This window comes from Cimex lectularius, unplaced genomic scaffold (assembly GCF_000648675.2).
Source record: "Cimex lectularius strain Harlan isolate CLEC.00 unplaced genomic scaffold, Clec_2.1 scaffold483, whole genome shotgun sequence".
Classification (NCBI taxonomy): domain Eukaryota; kingdom Metazoa; phylum Arthropoda; class Insecta; order Hemiptera; family Cimicidae; genus Cimex; species Cimex lectularius.
Window position 1 is genome coordinate 31,014 of NW_019393006.1, and position 24,896 is coordinate 55,909.

At 37.7% G+C, this 24,896-nt stretch overlaps 1 protein-coding gene and 1 pseudogene across 6 annotated transcripts in view; both read left to right on the forward strand.

Annotated features, from left to right (window-relative positions):
* LOC106670530 (glycerol-3-phosphate phosphatase-like) overlaps nt 1–24,400 on the forward strand; it is a 29,251-nt gene extending 4,851 nt beyond the window's left edge. For 2 of the 6 annotated variants that reach the window (XM_014400971.2, XM_014400970.1), the window contains exons 3-9: nt 20,721–20,780; nt 20,848–20,955; nt 21,012–21,172; nt 21,232–21,369; nt 23,500–23,707; nt 23,763–23,904; nt 24,147–24,400. In XM_014400971.2, coding sequence (XP_014256457.1) covers nt 20,721–20,780; nt 20,848–20,955; nt 21,012–21,172; nt 21,232–21,369; nt 23,500–23,707; nt 23,763–23,904; nt 24,147–24,333 — 1,004 coding nt within the window. In that variant the 3' untranslated portion in view covers nt 24,334–24,400. Of the gene's footprint in view, nt 1–7,339; nt 7,630–20,389; nt 20,781–20,847; nt 20,956–21,011; nt 21,173–21,231; nt 21,370–23,499; nt 23,708–23,762; nt 23,905–24,146 lie in introns of those variants that run through there. The other 4 variants (XM_014400973.2, XM_014400975.2, XM_014400972.1 and 1 more) reach the window with 3 other exon arrangements.
* On the forward strand, nt 11,261–12,324 carry LOC112128017 (annotated as a pseudogene).
* Nucleotides 24,401–24,896: the final 496 nt, after the last annotated feature.

Genomic DNA, 24,896 nt, shown 5'->3' on the forward strand with positions numbered 1-24,896 from the left:
TCTAACCACTTGGGCTATATGTAAGTTATGGTTTCGAAGTAAGAAACTTTTTTTTTTTAAATAACGTTTATTCAAAATAAACTATAACTTTACACAAGGATTCTATTTTAAAGTGTCTATACTGTTCGGAGTCCCGAGTGGATCTTACGAAGAAGGGTCTTACAACACAATCTACATTTTATGCTTACAATACATTCTCTGAATTTGAGTAGGGGTAGAATCATTTGTTGCTGAATTAGTGGTTTCGTGTAGGCGTAACTCCTCCATCCCCAAATGAAGCTCCCGGGGGCGGCTGATTGGTAGTGGTTGCAATGGCCAAGAGTTGTCCCCGCGTGCGATACTTTGCGAAGACTCCATATGCGGAGGTTATGACCAATAAACAGTAGACTGGCACGGTCCATATGCTCGTAGACGTTGAAATGTAGGAAGTCTTGATGATTGGCGAAACATGGTTGAGTTTCAGCTCCTCTAATCCCAATTTTTTAATGTTAATTGAGAATTTTGTCTGTTGATTCCTGCTTAATCCGAGCTTAACGTTACTAATAATTGTCGGATGCCCAGAAGTTTTGGAAGAGTGGTACAATCGTCTGTTCTTGTAGTCCACTTTACTGCCGTTGATGTTCAGTAGAAATACTCCTTTCAGTCGTTTTACTGCAGTCCCATCCTGGCGGCTTATACTAATTGAATCTTCAATAGGAAATACAGCCAAATACTGGTTGAGCTCAGATATCCAAGGCAGGTGATTGTCGGTTACGACAAGTTCTGTGTATGAAATTAAAACATTCTTTCTATTCTTCGTTTTCCGGGTCGATTTTCGAGTTTTTCTTTAGCCGTTTGGTCAAGGGTTTGGTTAACCCGGCAAAATTGTTTATAAATTTTCTATAATAGCCGAGTAAACCTAGGCTTACTTAACCGGAAACCCTTAAGTTCTTTAATAGTTTTAGGTAAGGGATAATTTTGGATGGCTTTGATTTTTTCGATGTTTGGTTTCACTCCCTCAGCTGTTACGACATGTCCAAGATAAGCGACTTCTCTCTTCAGGATGTAACCCCCGGTCTGGTTTGTCCAGACCAAAAGAAAATTTTGTACGGGCGCCAGATAGTCTTTTAACTGTCGGGGGGGGGGGGGGAACAAATGTTGGCGGCCAGGAGATAGCTCCGCGTGAGACGGGAGGGTTCGCAATGGACCTGATTATTTGTTAAGTAAAGAAAATAAAAGAAAACACAAAGAAATAAAAGCGTGATGGTTAACTAAACATATTTACACGTAACGAAATGAAGTTAAGGTACTTATCCTAACTAAACTAAAACTATATACATAACATTTAGGCCTTTAACATACAATAAAATGTCTGAAGTGAGCACTCACTCGATATCTTCTCCGAGATGTTGAGAAAGGAAACGATAGTCCGGTAGACAAAAAATCTTCGAACACGCTCGTAGAACGACTCGTGGAATCCTGACCGTGCTGATGTGGCTTCCTCTCCGCCCGCTCCAGTTCCGGCCAAATTTCAAAGTGTGCGAGCCAACAACATCCACACCAACTCCGGGTCACGACTTAATTACCCGGTTACAAGGAACTCTGTCTTATCCAGCTGTTTTTTTAAATTCGCCTCTCTTAGCCGTTGAAACACTAATTCTAGGTCATGCAGGTGTTCTTGTGCAAACTAGTGCTAAATACTATGATGTCGTCTAGGTAAACCATAGCATTTTTGGTCCCCCTTAGCACTTCGTTCATGACCCTTTGAAATTTTTTAAACCAAACGGAAGTCTTCGAAATTCAAAATGACCATCCTCCGTACTAAAGGCGGTTTTTGGGGCACTGCATTCGTCGAGTTCAATTTGATGAAAACCGGAGACCAAGTCGATTGGTACTTCCCCAACTTGTCCAGTAAGTCACTAATGTTGGGTATTGGAAACTTATCGTCAATAGTTTTCTAGTTAAGTTTCCTATAATCAATGACGAGCTTAAATTTCCTTTTTCCGGTTGTGTCGAGTTTTTTAGGAACTATCCATATGGGAGAGTTCCATGGTGAAAACGAGGGCTGAATGATTTTTTGTTCAAGCATGTCCTGAATTTGATTTTGAACTTCTTGTCTGTAAATTTGCGGATACTTATTGGATCTCGTGTACGTAGGTATTTCGTCTTTGGTGCGTATTATGTGCTTTATTTTTTCGGGGTAATGTTTTATTAAATGTTGTATTGTTTTCTTTTCTTCATCATTCATATGATCGGTTCTAATAACCGCATTATCATTTATATCGAGGCCAGTTAAGTAGAAATTGATGTCTTTATCGGGCTGTATTCCTTCCAAATTTTTCGAAGGGCACCACCTCGTAATCGTTTACGTTTTCTACAATCAATGGTCTTTTTATTTCTACGATAACTCGTTCATGATTTTCGTTGACGATAGGGCACAACGCTTCATGATTTTTCACCTTAATTAAGCAATCGGGAATATTTGTTCCCAGTAAAGATTGACTAGGTAGGACGGCCTCGCCGTCGCTAATATTATCGACTTTTATTTCAATAATACTTTCTGAGCGCGCCTCTAATGTGAAGATGTGCGTTGGATTTATCTTCGACGAGTCAACAGATGTTAAATCTTCCTCCGCTCGTCTTTCCTTATCAGTTTCGTAGTACTGTACGCGATAATTTTTATTCGCTACTGTTATTTCGTTATTATTAGAATCTAATTTAATATTTTCATACTATCTAGCCCGAACAGCATGTCGAATTTATTGTGGATGTTGAATAAGAATAATTCTAATGTCAAGAATTTTCCTTTAAAAGTATCCGTATTAAGTTTAATGCTGTGGCTGCCTTTACTAATTCCATGAACTGTTTTTACTTCGAATGGGTTTTTTATTAAGGGAGTATTAAAATTATCTCTAGCAAATTTATGATAGATGAACGATCTGGTACTACCCGTATCTATTAAAATTTTTGATTTCGTCAATGGATCAATGAAATACGGCAGCCGATTGTTCGAATCGGACAGGTTCATTATGTTAATCCTTTCCCTTCGGGATTTACTCCTAAAAATGCCGTGTGTTTGACTGATTTTCCAGGGTCGAATTTTCATTTTGCGAGTAAGAATTTTGGAGAATTGAGTTTGATTTAGGGGATCTATTTTGCTCCTCATTCGTTGTTATTTGGTGCAGATGTGAGTTTTTTGAAATGTGTGGTGTGGACCGCGAATGTGTTGTGGAAATACTCATCGGTGTTGGGTTTCCTTTTTGGTAGTTCCTTTCGTTAGGGTATACAAAATTTTGTCGAGGGTAATGTTTTTGTGGTGGCGAAAATGGTGGATGTTGTGGATATCTGAACGGTCTAGGTGTATACGCTTTTGGGTTCCTTACCTTTTGGATCCTTGAGTGGATTGGTGCTCAAAATCATTAAGCATATTGAGCGTTTCATTAAGATTTGAGGGGTTCCTAGCTTGCAAAAGAGAACTCATGGGTCCTCTTAATCCCTTTAATAAAAACCTTAAACCTAATTTCCTACAGAACTCACCCAGAGTGTCAGCATCGTCCGACATTACATTATTGAGATAACTAATTTGTAAACTTAAAAGTTTTTGAATCTTTTCAAGAAACTGAAACGGACTCTCGTTAGTTTATTTTAATTCCGAAAGTTCAAGGACTAGGGTGTAAATGTCCCTCTCGTCTGAGTAACTGGTTAACAATGCATTTTTTATTTCAGGCCAACTACTTGCGCCTGAGTTAAAGACTATTTCCGCCGCCGGTCCCTGAATTTTCGAATTGATACTTGCAAATAAATACTCATTTTGAATTTCACATTATCTGAATTTGTGTAGGGGTAGAATCATTTGTTGCTGAATTAGTGGTTTCGTGCAGGCGTAACTTGTATTTATAACGTTGGAAGATTTTAAATAATAAAAAGTGATAATAGCCATTAAAAAAAGAACTCGTATTAAAAATAAACAATAGAATTAGTAAAATATGATTAGTGGTTATTTGTAACAACGAAATAAAAAGGAAAAGAGAATACTCTGTAAGGGCCCGTTTACTCGCTCATCAATTTGTCCCAATTGATCGTTGCGTGTAAACGGAAGCATGACGTTTGCGCAAGCCGAAAAGTTTTGCTTGAATAAAATCTGTCCTGCTAGAAAAATTGCATGAGGTTGGTGCATGTGGTACATGAGCGTGTGAACGGGATTGCTCCAACCTTCCAGTCTAGCGCCTGCGCATTGATGACAGTTGTAATCTCTCAAGGGACAACATTGAACATACATTGTTATCAATACCTTTGTTTTTGTTGTTCAGCAGTTTTGCTGAAATGGCGAAAAAAGGGATCCAGTTTCTCCGTGAATTTATCGAGCTGGATAAATCGCTCCCGTGTCTGTGGAAAGTGAAGAGTCGGGAATATAGTGATAGAAATTTGAAAACAAAAGCCTACGACATTATGGTGGAAAAACTCCTTACTGTTTCAAAAGTTCAACCATTTGTTGAATCTTCAATATCAAACACGTCATTGGATGTTGTAGTGAATTTTACCGTCAGGAGCTGGGGAGCAAGGTTGAGTTCGGGATCCAATATTTTCTTTTAGTCAGAACACGAGAATTTTATTTACACTAATAGTTTCTCTTTTCTTTTACATCCGTTTATAATATGAGATATTAAATAAATGGGGATGCCTTCGGAGATAGGGGGCGAGTGAAGAAAAGGAGGCCTGCCTACCTTTCCTGAGGTGGCCCTCGGTTGGTCTCGTCCGGGAAACGTCCTCCTTTCTTTCTTTCTCTCCTCTTCCTTTTTACTCCTTTTCCGCAATCAGCCTTTTTGTCCTCCGCCGTCCAGCAATCTCCAGGTTAGGAACAGATCCCCTCTCTCCTCCTTTTTTTCAATATATCCTCCTTCCCCCACTCCCAGTGGATGTGGACTCTCTCCATGGGCCGAACCGACCCGGGGGGGTGGGCGAGAGATGGGTGGTGATGAGGCCCTGGATAGTGGTGGTTCCTCTGGGTCACCACAATGTATATGTGTGGGAGCAATTTCTTCGCAGGAAATTATGAAGTGCACAACAAGGCAAAACAACCTTGTCAATATTAGGTACTTGTTTTAGGATAAAGGAATAAAAGAAAAAATCAACAGCTTGAAAACATTGCTTATAAGTATCATCTGGGGTAAGTTTTAACGCGTACAAACCATTTGATTGTTTTTCACCTTCTAGGATGTGGTCATTTTTGGAAATCACCACTTTTTCGTTGGTGAAAAGGACTTTGCCACCATTTTCTGTTATTGCACCACCGATATCAAATTGCTGTCAAGACAAGGAGCAAGAATCACATTTGGAACACATTCTTTGGCCTCAAAATTTCCAACACCAGTAGTTAGTAAGGACTGATTTTTCTTGGCGACTTTTACTGCATCACGCTCATTTTTAAAATTAGATAGCACTGAGCAGTCATTTGTCATATGAAAAAATGATCCACTGTCTATATAAAATTTTAAATCATTGGTCATAGTATTTTCAATTTTTTAGTCATATAAGCTACTTTGGTCTTATTTTTCTCACGTTTTTCATGCTCTTCGCGTAAAAAACAATTTTCTGATTTGTGGTTGTTTTTCTTGCAATATTTGCAGCGATCTTTAGTATCACTAAAACTGGTTTTCTTGTAAGAACAAGAATTCGCAAAATGTTCGGTTTGCCCACAGGAATAACAGTTCATTTTTCGAGGAGGATTACGATTTTTATGTTCTTCATCTGATTTATTTGAGAACGTCTTGAATGCAACAACGTCACAGGTTTTATTGCGCACACTAAGTTTGCTTTCTTCTGAGAAAAGTCTAGTCATTAGATTGTCGACTGTGCGATCAGCCTTGGCGGTTGAACTCCAGGCAGTACTAAAATTGTTGTACTCAGCCGGCAAATATTGCCAGGATTTTAGAAATCAGCATTTCGTCAGAAATTTTTTGTTCGAGAGTATTCAAACGAAACGTGATGTTCTGCAGATTACTAATGTTTGAAGCCATGTCATGAGATTGATCGTTGTTGGGGTCCTTCCGTGCGATGTTAACCTGGCGGGCCCTCACAAGGGCCGGTATTGACCAGGAAGGTCCCAACTATTCTGCCTTACCGGGAAGCCCGCAGCCGTGAGCTCTACGGCACGAAAACCCTTTCAGGCAGACGAGAAGGGCACTCCTAAGTCGTGGGCTCTGTAGAGCCGGTGAGGAGGCTTTTTTGGTCCTGAAAAGGACCGTTGAGAGATGGGTAGAGTTCCACCTGTCCGACTGGTACCGGGCACCCCGCAGATGGTGAGCTCGTACGATCCGTGGGTCCTTTCTAGTTTTCTAGGTGAAACTCCAGTTCTTTAGGGATGTGTGACTGAGAAGAGCCGGTGAAATCCTGGCAAGACGAAGTGATGAGGAAGTTAAGCCGAATCCTTCTACGATCCGATGGACTAGTCTCTTCTCAGGTTAGCTGGTATTAGTGACTGCATTTTTTAGTTTTTACAAAAGCCATGTTTTATTAATTCTTGGCAGCCAAAAGTATTTCGGAGGTGTGAATTGGAAAGAGCGGGAAGTGGCTGCCTTGGATTATCGTTTTCTCTTTATTTCCAAGTTTATACAATCTATTTAAGTCTATTTATAAGTTATGATAACAGAAAACATCAATATTTAATTGAACTGTTGATTCATTCGGTGAGCTTCCCGCTAGGTGTCGCTTTCCGTCGAGAAGGTGGTAAGTCACCACAATCGTATTTGTATCTAAAAAACGTTTGCAAAAGCTCGTTAACCTGATCTTCATTTTTGCGATCATAGATATTAACTAATTTTGAAAATATTTCTTTTGTTCTTTGAAGTCTTACAGTGTAAAATATGATTTAAAACAGTCTTATTTATTGTAGCTAAAATAGTCTTTTTAGCTTGCGCATCTTTGCGAATAAAGTCTTCCTTGTTTTTATATTCCGACAGGTCTTCTAACTTTACTGCGCCCGCGACAATTTCGTCTAGACCGGCAGATTGGAAAGCAACTTCTATTAACAGTTTTCATTCTTGAAAGTTGTTTGCACCACTCAATTTTTCGATGGGCAAAACATCGTCGACCTGATTTGTGTTATTAATAGAATACATGCTGATGAACAAAACGTATCTACTTACTGTTTAGTCAGGAACACAACACGTGGCACGACACTTATCACAATACCGACACAGATATTAGTCTTAATAGTTTTATTTTTATACTTGTTGACAAGTTTTAGCAAAGTTCTGGGCCCATAACCTGTAGGACAAAGGAATAAAAGAAAAAAATGTTTTAAACGGATATTAATTTTACAGTCTTATTTTAACGAAACATCCATGTGACTACAGGTCTACAAGTATAAGACTTTTTACACTTTTACCTTTTTTATAACAATTCAAATGTACATTCCAACACTTGTAAATTGATTGTGGTATGAAAAATTCTAAAACGGTTAACTAATATTCCGAATGAATTCTCTATAATTCTTCTGGTTCTACACAGGCGATAGTTAATTTTTTTTTTCATAATCAAGTTCTCTTTGATTGTATGGCTTTAAAAAATCTGGCCTCAAAGCAAATGCTTCATCTCCGATAAAAACGTAATTTAATGGTGTTTCATCCTGCATGAGTGATTCTGCAATAGGTAAATGTAATTTTTCTTCTAGTAATTTTTTCACAAATATGGTATTGTCAATTACTCCTCTGTCAGAAACTCTGCCGTTCGTTCCTATATCACACATCATAAATTCGTAATCAGCATTACCTATTGCCATCAGAACAATACTGTGAGTTGTTTTTTTTTGTATTTGAAGTAATAGGATGCAAGGACGTTTGCACAAGTAAGTCGTTGAGTGTAAACGGAAGCATGACGTTTGCGCAAGCCGAAAAGTTTTGCTTGAATAAAATCTGTCCTGCTAGAAAAATTGCATGAGGTTGGTGCATGTGGTACATGAGCGTGTGAACGGGATTGCTCCAACCTTCCAGTCTAGCGCCTGCGCATTGATGACAGTTGTAATCATTCAAGGGACAGCAAACATTTGTTATCCAGCTGTTGATTGATTGATTTGATTTATTTGTAATAAATTTACTTATCCAGCTGCTTGTCCATAATAATTATTATAGTTTGTGGTTATTAGTTATTTCTAACGTACTGCTTGTTTTTTATTGAAATGGCGAAAAAAGAGAATGAGTTTCCCTGAGAATTTATAGAGTTATATAAATCGTTTCCGTGTTTGTGTAAAGTAAAGAGTAGGGAATATACTGATCGGAATATGAAATCTCAAGCCAACGACATTTTGGTTGAAAAACTCCTGACTGTTGACCCCGAAGCCACTAGAGATACGTTGTAAAAAAAATTAATTCGCTAAGCACCACGTACAGAAAATTTAAAAAAGTGGCTGAGTCTTAACACTAAGCAATATAGCACTAAGAGCTGATTTGGAAATGCATGTGGAAAATTTCATATCCTCGTAACTTCTCCCTGTTACCAAAAATCTCATTGTAGCTGAGAGTCGTTCATCAGGGGTGAGTACCGTGTCTCCTCGTGATATTAATGGTGAAACTAAATTGAGTAATTGCTGGTAACTGGTATCATCCATACGTAGATAATTTCCAAAATCATCAGGTTCCCTGCGTAGTTCGTTAATTAAATTCGTATGTGAAAACAAATTTCTTTTTAATAACCAGACCATCTTCTCTTTTCTTCTTCAATTATTATTTTATTTTGATAACGCATATCGCAACCGTCGCAAGAATTAATTCGTCAACATTTTCCATTTTGTAAATCAATATTTATACTATAAATTTAGACAATTGATAAGTTAACACTTCTGATGCCGATGAAGAACATGCACAAACTAGTTTGAACGGCCCGTTTAGTTCAGTTCATTTGAGCAAGTTTGCTTGCACAAATCGACTTGTGCAAATTGCATGAGCTTGCAAACAGGCCCTAATACTACTAATTGTTTTAAAAAAAATGTTAAAAACAGCTGTACTGTTTTTTGTTTAATTGTAGGTCCATTATATGTAAAAACTTTGGCAGCACTCAACAGCATATAACACAAAACAAAATCTTAAGCATTTTAACATATAGAAATAATTTTGGCGGGGGTGAGTATGTCGATTCACTTTTTGCAAAGGATGGTTCTATCCACAAGATGTTTTTAGCAACTAGGATTTCAAGCTTAAAGCTCATCATCAGGTATAAAAGAGTTACAAGCCGGCCTCTCGGCGCGAATTATAAGAAGGACATGCAAATCCACCGCCAACGCGACGTTCAAATGAGAGGCTGGTTGTAATGTAGCTCAATTTTGAACGTGCTTAATCCGCGTTATTCGCACTTTTAAATTGAGCGGCATGAAAAACCAGCTTCTCCTTGGCTGTGGACAGAGAAGGGGGTTATTCGAATAAATCGTTATCTAGATATCTAGATCTAGATAAGTTGAATAGTTGGTTTTTTTATTCCATTATCTTTTGTAAAGATGACCGTCATTTAGATAACGCATCACCTAGATGACGCATTATCTAGATAATGCATTATTCGTGAAACGTGCGGATTACCGTTTATTCGATAATGGGAATCTATTACATAGGTTGTTACTGGTTGAAATCGGCTGAGATGTGTTGAGACATTGAAGATAGTACAAACACTGTAGTAAGTGCATACCTATCCACTGCGAAATGAGAGTAAATCATGTACTTCAACTTTCGTACAGATTGTTACTTACGTACTATTCAATCAGATAAACAGGCGTTTGGCTAAATAAGTTTTATCGTTAATGGTCAACTTTTCCGGGTCTAAAACCAAGCAACAACCTTACTCCTTTCATGTTGCAACTTAAGCTAGCAGGAAGCTACTTCCTTAAAAATAGCCGGTACGTACAAATGTCAACACCGTTAGCTGCGATATTAACCTTGTGAACAAACCAAAGTTCATGCTCGTACCTACTTTTATTAAAATAATTCCTTTCTCATTGTATATCAGCTTTTGTAAGAAACAGAGAGAAGGGGGGAAGGATAGCATACGCTTAGTGGAAACTTCTCAGTCTAGTGCGCAGATTAATACAGAAATTGGTTAAGAGACTACTAAGTGATAGTGACGATAACTGATTAGTAGCAATCGAATTAAGCTTGTCGACGTTTCGATGTCACCTGCGCAGTCAGGTACATCTCCACGGATAGTAGTGTTGGACGGTAAGTTTTTGGAAGTACAAGAGAGTGCTGAAAAAACTAATTCTGTTTCTGCTATCTGCAACCTAAAGTGTGCAAAATAAAAGGTTCAATGACTTCCACATCAAATTTTGTGTCGCAATTGAAAAGAATCCATGGCAAGAATTCTGTCGAGCAGTACAAAGACTACGTCAAAGAAAAAAAAGGTGAAAAAGCCGCAGCTAAAGCCATGTTAAGGTCAGGGTCGTGGCATAACAGAAACGAAAAAAAAATTAGTAAAACCAAATTTGACTATGATATTACCAAGTTCGTTATCAATTCATTGGTCCCATTGAGAGTGGTCGATGACCCGTTCTTCGAAAAGTTTTGAACAATTTATCCCATTTTTACCAGACCCTCAAAATTTCAATGTTATTTCACGCCGGACATAGTCGGATCGTATTGAAAAAATGTCTTGCGCAATGAGACCATTTCTGAAACAAAAATTAGATGGTATAACTATATATACGATACAACCGCTGATGTTTGGTTTGGCAGGAAACGTAGTTTTTTGGGGGTCACGGTACACTGGATCACCTCCGATTACCAAAGAGAATCAGCAGCGTTGGCCTGCCGAAGATTTAAAGGGAAACATTCTTTCGATAGGATTGCTGTCCTGTTAGAAAGAATTCATGCGGAATACAGTATTCCATTGGATAAAATAAGTAGCAACAGTTACAGATAATGGTTCCAACTTTATAAAAGCCTTTAAGGTATTTGGGCTATCTTCTGAGTTACGTCACTTTGATAATGAAAATGATAATGAAGAACCAGGTTTGAAATCTGATGTTGACGATATTGACGAGGATGTTGATGCTGAGCTTGAAAGTCTCGAAACAACTGATAACGGTGACCTGTTTTATGAAGCTCAGGAGGCCAGCGTAGGTGGTTCCGTGGATGTAGGCCCTTTAGTTGAGGAACAAATTTCTACTAAGGACAAATTTCTCCCCATGCAATTCGGTGTTTCGCACATACGCTCCACTTGTGTGCAACCACCGATGGATTTAAGGAAATCACCAAATCAACATCAAGAGTTCGTGCTATCCATAAACAAGCTATCTTAAAGTGTAATTCCTTGTGGTGTGAGGATAAAAATGAATGGAATTTTATAAAAATCCAATCGAATATAATAAAATTAAAATAAATTTTATTTCTTTAAAAATAAACAAACTAAACTTAAAATATGATCTTCTCTCTTACTACTTTGAATATGAAATAATAATAAAAATAAAAAGGAATCTTACAAAATGAATTGGGCTCTTGACAGGAAAAAAACAATAGGAAGGAACAACCACTCTCCTTAACACTCTACCCCCAGTTTTTTCTATCTCCCTTTTGGGCCGGTCCTTGGTGGGGAGTACCCCCACCAGGCTCACATGTGATCCTAACAGTGGAAAGCTGCCTTCAAATCAAAGTCTGCAGAAATCATGGAACGGGTACTGGGTCATACATTATCTAGACCTCGAGTAACTCGCTGGAATTCGCTTTACGATTCTCTCAAGCAAGTAGTTGGTATTAAAGACAAATATTGGTTACTAGTGGAAGAACTACAATTACCTTCTTCTTCAGTGATGACCAACGCCGAATTTGAATACCTCGAAGAGTATGTACAGTGTTCAGCCCCGCTAGCAGAGCCTTTGGATTTGCTACAAGGAGAAAAAAACATTTTGGCTATGCAATACCAGCTTTAGTTTCTATAAAAAATAACCTCGTGGCAATGTCACAACAAAAATTGATCTGCTCGAAGTTGGTCGATACATATTTACGTTCACTCGACGACCGATTCAAATATTACTTTCTGCTATCAGATGTGCCATCAAGGTATGCAGCTGTTGCAGCTTTGGCCCACCCCCTATTCAAGAACAATTGGTTGCCGTCTCTACAAGAGAACCAAAGTTCAACTGCCCTTCGATTGTTTACAGCTGCTGTGTCCCTAGAAATGACGGACCTGATGTCTTCAAGTTTGAATATCTCGAAACCATCATCGTCTACTTCGGTGTTTTTCAATTTCGGGCAGCAGAAAAAAACCCCACATTCTTGAACTCCACAGTATCTGATGATATGGAAGTGCTGAGATATTTTGAAGACCTCGATACGTCGACGGAAAGTCTCCGTCGTATCCCTGCGATCGGCCGAGTTTTCAGGAAATATAACACCCGTTTACTTTCCTCAGGCCCGGTTGAAACATTGTTTTCATGGGCAACCATAACCAACAGGCCTAAATGTAATAAGTGCACTGATGCTAATTTCCAAAAAAGGGTTATACTTAAAGCCAACTCAAAAATTTTTAGGTCGATTGAACAATAATACACTTATATTATTATTTTATTTTATTTACTTAAAATTTAATTTACTTTTTTATTATTACTCATGAACCTACCTAGAATATACGTAGGTACAGATACACGTATATATTAGGTATACATACTATCCGTATATAGTCGAAGGAACAACTACAGGAAATTTTTTTTTTTAAGCAGAAAATACCACTTGCTCTCAAATTGTCTAACAAGAAGCCTGGTTTTTAATTTACTACCTGATGCTACAAATGAATAATACAATTAAGCATTATCTAGATCAAAAATTATCTACAAAACTTTCGGATGATTGACGCGAATGAAAAATTATTCGTTATTCGAATGAACCCCCCCCCTCTAGATTGGCTGTGGATTTGCAAACCGTTTCGTAATTTTTTCGTTTTTTCGTTCACTCCTGAATCTGTTCTATTCCCCAACAACTGTTTTATCAAACGCCTATTTCAAAAACTAGATTGCATTATGAAGTATTAAAGCACGTTTAAACGCTCAAGCCATTTGCACAAACTGGCTAGTCCAAGTCAGTTTGCACGAGTAAATCGTTGTGTGTGAACGCAGGCATGAAGTTTGCGCAAGCCAAAACCTTTGCTTGAGTAAAATCTGTCCCGACAGAAAATCGGCTTAAGGTTGGTTATTGGCATGAGCGTCTAAGCGATGCTCAAACAGCTCCTCAGCTACAACCGTGAGCATGCGCATCGTTGATGGTATTTAGAATTTTGATTAATTAATTCCAGTTTATCTTTAAGGTCTTGGTTGAGATGAAAAAGTTCGAATCCCGCTGGTCAACTTTTTCATCTCAACCAAGACCTTACACAAAAAGAATACCTAATTGAAATAAGTAATTTGGTCAATTAGACCACTAAATATAAATGGATTTTTATTAATATGTAATGAGTGAGCTGCTGGCCGGCCTTTGGTAGGAATGTATAACTCCATTGCGTGAAACAAGAAAAAAACAATTTAAAAAGAAATTAACTCTTAACTATTTACAATTTATTTACAAAAAAATGAAATACACTAAAATGTTGTTTCCTTTTAAATACAAGGGGAATATTAATATCTACAGGCTATTATTATCTCGTAAAAATAAGAAAAAAAAAGAAAAAGATATCTGTGTTTGTCTATTTACAACCCATCACTTTATAATAAATTAGGAAAAGTTTTAACGCGACACGTGTCCATTTGCTGTAATGGCCAAGCTTGAGAGAGTGAAAAATTCCCAGCTGATTACTCACATGACCGGTGGGGGCCTCGCGGCGAAATTCAAATGGATTACCATAATATTCAATAAAACTTACCTTTAGCCGATAAAAGGTCTAATTGTTCCAGTACCTTTTCCTGCTTCAAGGAGTTATCTTTCAGCATGAGGATTTCGTTAAGCAGTTTTTCATTCTCCACCCTTGCTGCTTATTGTCCTCCAGCAGTTTCCTGAAGTCCTCCTTTGTGGCTAGTGAGTTTAGTTTTGTATCCAGAAGTTCATCCATCATTACGGTTATCGAGTTCATAGCTCTGCCAGATTTAATCCTTCCTTTTGTATAGTCGCCTGAGCCGAATGGGACTCCATGCTAGTTTCTGAAGAATTTCTTTTAAGAGCCTAATTAGGATTATCTGGAGAATTCCTTTGATGTTTTAACGGTGACGACGTTCTGGGAATTTGCGGATTTGGCGGAAAGTATGAAGATGAACCATCCGATGCAATTCGGGTAGAAGTTCGTCGATCAAGAGTGAAGACGAGAAGACAGCATCTACAAGGACAACCACAGGTCCACCGATCGTCGGATCGTCTAGGCAAAGCGGCAAGGAATTACAAATTAGAATGCAACCATTCGCCGGAAGTGACTACTGTACAGATCCGGGATACACTTATTCGTTGAGACTACCCCTTTTAACGGCGGGGGGAGGTTTTGTGATGATCGTTCTGAAGATAGGAATCTGCACTGTGGAAGAGAGGGGACCATCATCGCAAACACATTGAGAAGAGGAGATAAGGCTCAATCCGTAAAGGAGTGCACTGACAGGAAGATATATTAAATTTTAATATTTGTGCCAGATTGAGAAATTTAAGGTATATATGTATATATTTCTAATTTATTTTGGTTAATTTTTATTTTTGTTTAAATCTGAACATTGCCTGGTTAAATGATTCTGTTGTACAACAAAAAGAAGCTTCTTGTACATTGTAAATATTCAGTTTGTTCTATATCAAGAAGAACCTTTTTTTTAAATACATTATTCTGCTTGTGTTGTATCTATTCTTTTTATTGTACAAGGTTCAGCATCACACAGTATTGTGACGTGGAACATAAAAGGTCCTATGCTGCCTAAGCTGATAAGGAGTTGTGGAAAAGTTAATGTTGCTTAGAAGTTGAGAGCAGTCAATGTATTAATCAATAATTTTAAAAAGAGTTAGTAAGTCGAAGTTTAATCTTCGTATTTTAATGGAATTAAGTTTAACTGTGATTGAAACTGGTTATAATCGGAAAGGTTTATTCCCAGCTTAAAGGCAACCATTCTTAAAAATTTATTTTGTACACTGAAGTTTCTGTTGAGAGCAGTGTGAATTCCAGACTGGAGAACAATATTCAAGTGAAGATTTCGCCATAGAGAAATATAATGTTATGGAATTTACCTCTAAATCATTTGAATATCGTAAGATTAAACCTAGAGCTTTTAAACTTGTGGATTTTATTTTGTCAATGTTTGTATTAAAATCCAATAATAACCTCTTTTGGAGAGAAGTAGGATCAATTCCTCCCGGAACATACTTCTCTTTTTCAATTGTCGTAGCTTTGACAAACAAACAACTTTGATAAATAAACTGTCAATAACCAATTTAAAGGGATTGCATAACGATAAACGAAAAACATGTAGAGGTCGAGGCTGGTAGTTAGGTGATCAAGATAAAAAGGTTGAGCCGTATATAAACTCTCTAAAGGTCAGTACACATTGCTGCTCGTTTATTTTAAGTATGTTTTATTGGGTAAAATAAAAAAAAGTTTACTGTAAACTAGTCCCGAAATGTAAAAGAAATTAACATAAAACAAAGGAAAATAAAAACGGGTTGTAGAAGTTCAACATTCTCACCACTTCCAGAAAATAAGATATTCCTTTTCACATTCAGTGTCATAACTTTGTTACACTTTGGCCAATTTAAAATGTGATTGTGCCTCATTTTCATGGTAAAAAGTCCTTTAAAACCACCGAAACTTCCGAGACCTTTCTTCCAACTGAGATCTTTCACTGATACCTCACAGATGGTGGCAGACCGTGGTTGACAGATAGAGACCGTGAAATAGTCACTCCACTCAAATCCTCAAACACTGCGGGCTTTGCTCCGCGGAGACGGATGGTGTTAGATAGTTTAATATTGAATTGGAAATGAATTTCATGCTCTTTAATATGTGAAACGGAAACAGCGAACCGCAAAAAAATAATTAACTACATAAAGCGTTTTTGTGAACTTAACTAGGAAGTAAGGTTTGTCTTCCTAACAACTAACTAGGCTAGATGTGTCAACCTCTCACACTTAATTAATTTCTTCAGGCCAATTAACCGGATAATTAACAAATTAAAATAAATAGAACACAATATTTACATGCCTAAAAAGACGCATTTATTACTAAGGAAACTAATGTGCAAAACAATGATAACTTAGTTTTCTATGAGTAACACTATACCAAAATGAGAACAAACTTACAGACTACCTGAACCTTGTCTTAAAATCTAAATAAACGTTTATTACAAACTAAACTTTCTTGAGAACTAGTGTCCATCTACGCTTCCTGATTCCGACGATGTTGAAAATCTCCATATCCAGGAAAATGTGGAGCACCTTCTCCAAAGTTGGATGGGTCCATTGTCGCTAGTCGATGAAGGAATTGATTATTTCCTAAAGATCCGGCCAGGATGTAGAGATATCTGACTCAACGCACGGTCACACTCGTCTCTCTCGTCCTTTGTACCGACTCATTCACCTACCCTAATGCTAAGCTTTAGGGCCTATCCTAGGCCATATTAATTTGAGATTGATGTACCGCCAACTTTAGTTCAGGAGTCTTTCACGAAAACCCCTGTCACAGCTAAACGAAGCTGGCGAAATGATAACAACTGGTACATCCTGGGCAAGCGACACGGAAATATTTACTGTTATGCTGACAAGTGGCCTTATTGGTCAGCCCCTAGGATTTGCCAATGCCCAGATTGACCCAGAAAAGCTCATAACGGCTTAAAATAGGCCAAACCCACACAACATCTCTGTCATGCCGAACTGTTGGTCCGTTTGATTTCCTTTTTTAAATAACGGCTTAGAATATGCTAAACCCGCACAACGTCTGTGTCATGCCGAACTGTTGGTCAGTTTTATTTATTCTTTTTTATTATTTTTTTAAATTATTTTATTTGTATCCTTAGTTACTCGTACATTTACAAATGTGATCACAACCCTTTTTTTCACACGATTTCTCTACTTTCTAATTCCACTGCTGGTAGAAAACCGGCGGAGAGAGGGTGAAAAAAACTTGTAGTAAAGCGTTTTATTCACCGTACTGAAGCTTTTTCGAAATACAGTTTTAGTGTAGTTTGGTATGATTGAAAAAGATAAACGAACAAAATGTAAAGTTGATAGTAGTAAGGAGTAAACTGTAACCGTTGCAGTTATTAACGAGTAGTTGTAAAGTTGATAGTAGTAAGGAATAGACTGTAATCGTTGTAGTTATTAATTATTAATTGCATAAATAAATAAAGGGACGAGCCGTGCAAGGGTACAGGGGAAGACTGACTCGTTAGCGAAAAAGGTAACGACGGGTCAGTCTGGTACGAGAGCGAGAAAGAGATGTTCTACCTGCTCTGCCTCTGCTTAGGTAAGTCCCCTTGCAAATCATTCTAAATCATTTCCTACGCAGCCCTCCCAATCCTCCCGATTACAATTGGTGTCAGAAATGGGATGCGGGATTAGATCCTTTCGTTAATAATTACCCGGGGTTTCCTGTTACGATCGTGGGAATTGAAGCCGTCCGTACGTTCAACGGAAGTAGTCGTGAAGAGCCGGGAGAGATTAGCCGTTCTTATCGCGGCCGGCGCGTATTTAATAATAACATACCGTCATTATACTGCATTGTAATAATATGGCAATTTGACAATCGTATTATTGGATGGGAATTACTAGAATTAAGATTGCGATTTGTGCCGATTAAATCTCAATTTAATAACAGTATGCCTCTAACGCTAACACTCGTCTTTCGAGCGACAAAAATAAATAAATAAGTGAAATTTATTTGAGTTGATCCGAATTGATCTAGAATATAGGAATCATGCCGGACGAGAAAGCTTCATCAAAACCCGAGAAAGACAGTGAGCTGGAAAGATTGAAAAGGCAGTTGGAAGACCTAACGGCGGCAAATGCGGAATATCAGGCGCAGAAGGAGGAGCTAATGAGTAAATTACGTCCCGACAGTAGGGCCAGAAGAGATTTAGGGATGCAGTTGCTAGTTAAGGAATGGGGAGGCAGCGACGGGGAAGTTCCCTGGTACGAATATATCAGGAGATTCCAGAGCGCGGCTGCGGGAACTGGACTGAGGAAGACAAAATCCTCATCTTGGGGAGTAAGCTGAAGTCGTCCAACGCAGCTGCATTAGGATACGACGGTCTCTACGCGAAATTAAAGGCTCGTTCGCTGAAAACTCTATATCTCAAGAGAGATGCCGCGCCGAACTTGAAGGAATCAAGCAGAAAAGTGTTGAGACAATTCGTGACTTTGCGGACAGGTGTCAGGCTTTAGGACGCAGGCTGTTGAGGAACACTGGAGAGGTGGACAAGGACGCCTGGTGGGCCAAGGAGAGGTAGACATCATTCTTCGGGCATTTATTAGGGGGCTGAAGGGGAAACCTTCCCTTCAGTTGCAATACCGACCACCATCAGATTTGTCGGTTGCCATCGTCGAGGCAGAACGGGTAGACAAGAGACAGAGATGCCACGCCCACGATCTACGCATTTGCAGAGCAGGAGACCTGAGGTGTTGCCGTGATGCAGAAGGAACCATTTCAAAGGGGGATGTCCCTTCGCGCAATCACACCCGCTTCAGTCCAGGTCAGTAAGAGGACGAACGGTCCCTAGACTAAATGCCAGAGCTCCTACGTACCGCCGAGGACGTGGACGCGTCCTATTTACGGGGAATTGTTACTCATGTCACAGACCCCTATGCTGTCTTGGGGACGATGGGCCACTAGACGACGCAAGCGGGGCCACCATGATCACCGAATCAGTCTCTCATCAGCCCTACGGAGATACGTGACCTTTCTAGGGAGACAGCCCCGTCAGCGCTGCGAGAAGCAAAAAGGGAAGGCGACGCACGGACATGGGAAGTGCACCAAGAGGCCCTTGCGGCAGCCCAGGCTAGGCTGCGACGCCGACGGTGGAAGCGCGCACATTGGGGCATCAGCGGGACCACTCTCGTGATTGTAATACTAACACCACTGGGACTTGGAATATTGTGCTGGTGCCGGAGGTGCCGAGGATTTTACCTCATTATCGTGATTCTAGCGTTATAAAACCCTTAGGTGTACCGACTTTCGCGGAAATCGGTGTAAATTAATTTTTTGACATAACTTCTGCGTGACTGGCATTCCTAGTGCAAGCTCTAACATAATTTTTCTCAATACCTAAGGGACCGAATTTCATGGTTAATAATCGTTTTAAAGAAATTGTCAAGTGCGTTTTATAACTATATCAAACCTTAAAACCGGACTATTATTTCCATTTAAAAAACTGTCAATTTCCGACAAAAATATTTTCTTATTGTATTTATTTTCTTTTAGAAATCTTTGATATATTTTTATAATACATATGTCTTTAAAAGCTACGTTTCTCTTCTATCAAATGGTATGTTTGATGTTAAAATCCTTTTAGCCGTTTTTGCATTATAACCATTTCAATCAGATATAGATAGAGAACGACTTCTTAAAAATCGGAAAAACTTTAGGAATAAAAATCTATTAATTTAAATTCAAACAAAAATTTATATCTAGGGATCTCTAGAGATGCTAAAACGAAATTTCATATTAGTTTCATGGGAAATAGCTCAGGTGATAGAGCAGCGGCGTATCAAGCCGAAGGTCGTGAGTTCGAATCCCTCTCGTGCCATTAACTTTTTTTCATCTCAACTAAAAACCTTAATTAATTGTTAAATTATATATTATGTAATGTTTATGTTTAATTCTTTTTTGCAATAAAGTATTATTATTATTATTATTATTATTATTATATTATTAATCCTTAATGTAAAATGATTTTTTGTTACACTGTTGGGATAATATTTAATTGTGTTTTAATATGCATTTTTGCACTCACAATTAAGTGGCTTAGGGAAAAAAGAATTCAGTTTGTGAGTAGAACTACCCTTTCAAACCAGTGAATTGATATACTCAATGCACCTAAATTATTTCTATTATTACAACACCTAAGTTATGTTGTTATATTATAGTTAATTTAGTGATAATGTGTAAAATTTCAAATGGCTAATTTTCAAATATTTGTTTTGTCTTTCACTAATTGATTTAATCAATTTGATGAGAAATGTTTTTCCATTTACCGCAAAAGTGAATCACTTTTTAAAAGCATCCATAATCACTTGATATACTATGTCTTCTTTATTGTTTTATTAAAATGTAAGTCTTGAAATAAATAAACAAATAAAGGGTTTATCTCCAATTTATGGGGGAAAACTCCTGCTTTTCACTTCCAACAAACCTGTTCATCTGATATATAAAAGTTTGAAAAATATGTCAAGATGAAAGAGATTTTGTAAAATTTCGCCGATAGACCTGTTAGGCGTCTAGCGTACGAGCAGTGTTTGATTGATGCAACTATCGGGCTATCGTTTGGAAGATTGTAGGAGATCGTTAACGTGGGGGCATTTTGCCATCCTTGGATGAATCCTTTGCCACATCAGAAGGATGGAACTTTTATGAACAAGACGGAACAACCTTGCGAAAAGAAGCATTCTCTTAAGAAGAACCAGCCACTTCCTTCGCTCCATTGAGAAAGAAAAACATTCTGCTTTGATACGATTCATCGTGTTTTCCAGTAACTTCTGGGCGGCTTTTTAATCATAATTTATTCAAATTAAAAACTAAAGAAGAAAGTTGAACGGACCTTTTTGTATAGAAACGTGTTTTCTTTACCACACATTTTATCACATTATTTACTCTTTTCTCAGGAATTGACAGAGATACATTTTTAAATTATCGTCAACCTCCACACCTTTTGGGATATTTATGTAAGCATCAATTAATTTGTAGCATTATCACAATGTATTTCGATTTGTAACATTCTTCTTTTTTCAGCTGTTGTCCCGAGAAGAACGATGGTTGTGAAAAATTTCAAGACCTTCTCGAAGAAGGAGAAGTTGGAATTTTTGAATTCCTTCGACACTGTCTTTTCCGATTGTGATGGTATGTATTCATTCTTTTTTTATTTGTTCCATTTGAATTACATGCGACTGATTCAGGTGTCCTATGGCTTGGGTCCGAAGTGATTAACAAGGCGCCAGAGGTGATAAAAGGTTTCAAGGAAATGGGGAAGAGAGTCTTCTACTTGACAAACAACAGCATGAAGACGCCAGATTCGCTGTCCATCAAGTTCCAAGGCATGGGGTTCGAAGCGAAAAAGGTTTATCTTTATGCAAAATATTTCAAGCTTTAAAAATTTAAGACATTTGAAAATTTCAGGATGAAGTCCTGTGCACTGCAATGCTTACAGCTCAGTATCTCAAGATGAAGGGCTTCAATAAAACTGTTTACCTTTTAAGTTCAACTGCAGTGAAGGAAGCAATTGAAGCCGTCGGAATATCAACTATCGGGCACGGGGTGCGTTGTCTTTGTTTCACTTTTTTAGAGATTAGTTTTATTTTAGTGAAACCAAGTAGGCCTTTTGATCATTTTATGTGGAGAGGATTTTATTGGCGAGCTGTTTCAGCACGTACATTTGATGCTGAGTCCGGGTGACAATGTTTACATGTCGCCCATATTAGTTGGTCCAGATGTATCCACAGATATCACACCGATAGTGTAGATAGATGTTAGGGGTTCTTCCTGCAACAAAATTGCTTCATTTGATATCAGGCAACAGTAAGTAAATTGGATTGCCTCTGACTTTTGGGTTCACTTTTACTCTACATCTTTTACTTCAATTGCTGGCGCTGTTCGCAAATTTCTGTAGCACGGAATAGGCTTCTTCACTCGTATATTGTTTTGACAGTATTGTGACATAATCAGCAAATGGGTTGTTTTTAAAAATGTATTTGTTGGGAAATCGCTTGAAAAGTGAAGGTAGAGAAAAAGCCCCAGTAAACTGCCTTGATGTACTCACAATATAATTCCGACTTCTCCAAAGCGCACTGAATATCTTCGATTTGTAAGGCAAAAAGATTGCACTGTGCTACAAGGAGTCATCAAGGTGAGGACTCAGTTCTAGGCCTGGGTGCCACATTTTGTCGAATGTCTTCCAGTGACTATGAACAGCCTTAGACAGACTTTCTTTTCCTCATATGTGGTATTGGTTAAACAATTGCAGTAAATTAATTCAAGAAATAAAACATGGTTATTGGGCAGTCAAAACATAATATTATTTACCATATAAGGCAAGGTTTTTTTATGTGAAATATTTTTAAAAACAATGAGTAGAGAACAGAAAGTTGTACCATAGTGGAGTGATTTTTGTGTAGATTTTGTAGCCATTGATCGATTTAAGTAACAATAAGTGTATTTTGGATAATATTTTTATGTGACAACTTAAAGCAAGCATGTAAAAAACTGTAGACATTTAATAAGGCCTCAGCCTTCACACAAGCCAGTCATAAATAGAAATTATGCATTACGCTGGAGAGAGGAGGCTTTGGTGCACATGTAACACAATATCTGATGCCGATCGAGCGAGACTTTAGCAAGCGTCCCAAAGCCCAAAGCCAGCCCGACGCGATTATTGAACGACAGGAGATGATGGGAACCCTTCTACCGCTGCTGTCCCTGGACTGACATCTCATTGAAGCAATGCATTGGCGGCACGATATTTGAAACCAATCCATTTGGTATCTTTCAACATTTCTGATAGGCTTTTGACCGCCTCTGTTTTGAATCCTCAAAGTTTGTTATCTCACATGGGAGTTTTGAAAACATTCCAACTCCATGGCAGTTAGCAAAACAAACCATGTGCAGCTTTAAGGGCTTCAAAGTAAAGTGAACAAAAGCAAACAGTAACACCGTGTTTGAATATCGTACAAATTGTCTGTTTACTTTGTTCAAACCAGTCCTGGTGGTATTTCAATATCGTAGGTCCATTTATTATTATTCAAATCTGACAGTGTATTACAATGTTTTCTGCTTTGGATGGGTTTGAAAAGTCCCAGATCTTTCAAAATCTTAGCTGTACAATAAATTTGGATTGAATTGTCTCTACCATAGACACAATTAAGACTGCGATTTTGAATAATTATGCTTGAGTAAGTGTATAAATAGCTTAAATCATTTAATATAAATCCTTATTATTTATACAAGGCTATGAAAAGCAGTTTGATGAGGGGAGAGGCTTTCATAAAAAAATTGAAACAAAACCAACCTCCTCATCTGTATCACTTTGGTTCAAAAGTGGGTTTGATAATTATGACGCTGTCAATAAATTAAATATATGACTTTTAAAAAATAAATAAATAAATTTCAAAAAAAGGGCACCCTGGAGTTCCTATAACATCATAATTGAAATACCTACTTAAAAATGCAAGTACAAATATGTACTTGTTTTGAAATGGCTTTTATTCGCCCAAGAGTTGGAACAGAGTTTTGATTGACTGAATGTCTTCTAAAATTGCTTGATGATTGGCATAATGGCATGTACACATAGAAATACTAATTGTTCATGGTAGATTTCAATTCTACAGTTGTTTTATTACGTTTATTTCCATGCCCAATAATTTACCAATCAGTATTATGATAACATTTTAGCCAGATATCATGCCAGCGGATATCATTGAAATGAAAGAATCAGTTGATATTGATCCAAATGTCGGGGCAGTAGTAGTCGGGTATGACCTTCACTTCAGCTACCTCAAGCTAGTCAAAGCTGCGGCCTATTTGTCTTCGCCTGACGTCGAATTCATCGCGACCAACATGGATCCTCAGTTTCCCATTGCTGGTGGTCGGCTTATTCCAGGTAAGTAAATCTAGAAACACTCAAATGGACCTTTTCATGTTAATTTTTTCTCCAGGAGCTGGATCTTTCGTCACTGCTGTCGAGATGGCATCAGGCCGCAGTGCGACAGTCGTGGGCAAGCCATCCACTTTTGCATTTGAATATGTTCAGAAGGCGTTCAATATGAATCCAAAAAGGTGTTTAATGATTGGTGATAGGTGAGATAGTTATGTTTAAAAAATAGTAGTATCAATATTAACTATATACAGGTGTATTCATCTTTCCAGACTTCTATTTTTGTTGCAATTTATAATACTGAATTAAACAAAGAAATTTGATGCACATACTTAATGAATACAGCATATTACAGCATTGACTAACACTTACCATTCAAAATCATTGAAAAACAACAGTGGATATGTTTAATGTTTTATTTTATTATTTATTTATCTCTTAACAGATGCAGCACGGACATAGCTTTTGGAAAGAAAACAGGAATGCAAACATTGCTTGTCCTGACAGGTGTCCAGACGATGGAGCACGTCTTGCAGTTTGAGAAAAACAAAGAGTTAGACCTGGTGCCCGACTATTACACTTCTACAATTGCTGATTTACTTGAGGTGTTACATATGAGCAACTCCACTTAGCATCAACTCAACAGAATATTGTTTCACTGTATAGATAAAATTTTGAAATAAACTTTTAATAATTTGATTAATTTTTTCCTAATATCTCAATTGGGTCAGACATTTGTTAGATTTTTATGGAGTGAAGCTTTGGAGGGGAAGGAGAATGTCTTGATTTGGCTCCTCTGTGGATTTTAAGCAGTTAATAAACATTATCACCCAAATTATGGATTCGGAAGATGCCAATCCAGACGAATGCTCAGCTCTCCAAGATATGCATCTATCTGCCATTATTAATCTATGACAAACATTACATCCTTGTGTATAAAATTATTGAGATGTATCAATATTTTAACAAATGGCCTAGAAAATAGTCTAAAATGTTTGTCAGGATTTCAAACTTTATCCGGACTTAAAATTTAAGGAGGAATATTAACATATATAAAATATCTATATATCTCTACCTTCCTTACGCTTTCACTTACCATATATTTAATTTAAAAAATAAATCTGTAGATGGGATTTTTTTGACACCTTCATTAGTTTCTTCCATTTTAGACAAAAAGAATATTAACCTTGCTTAT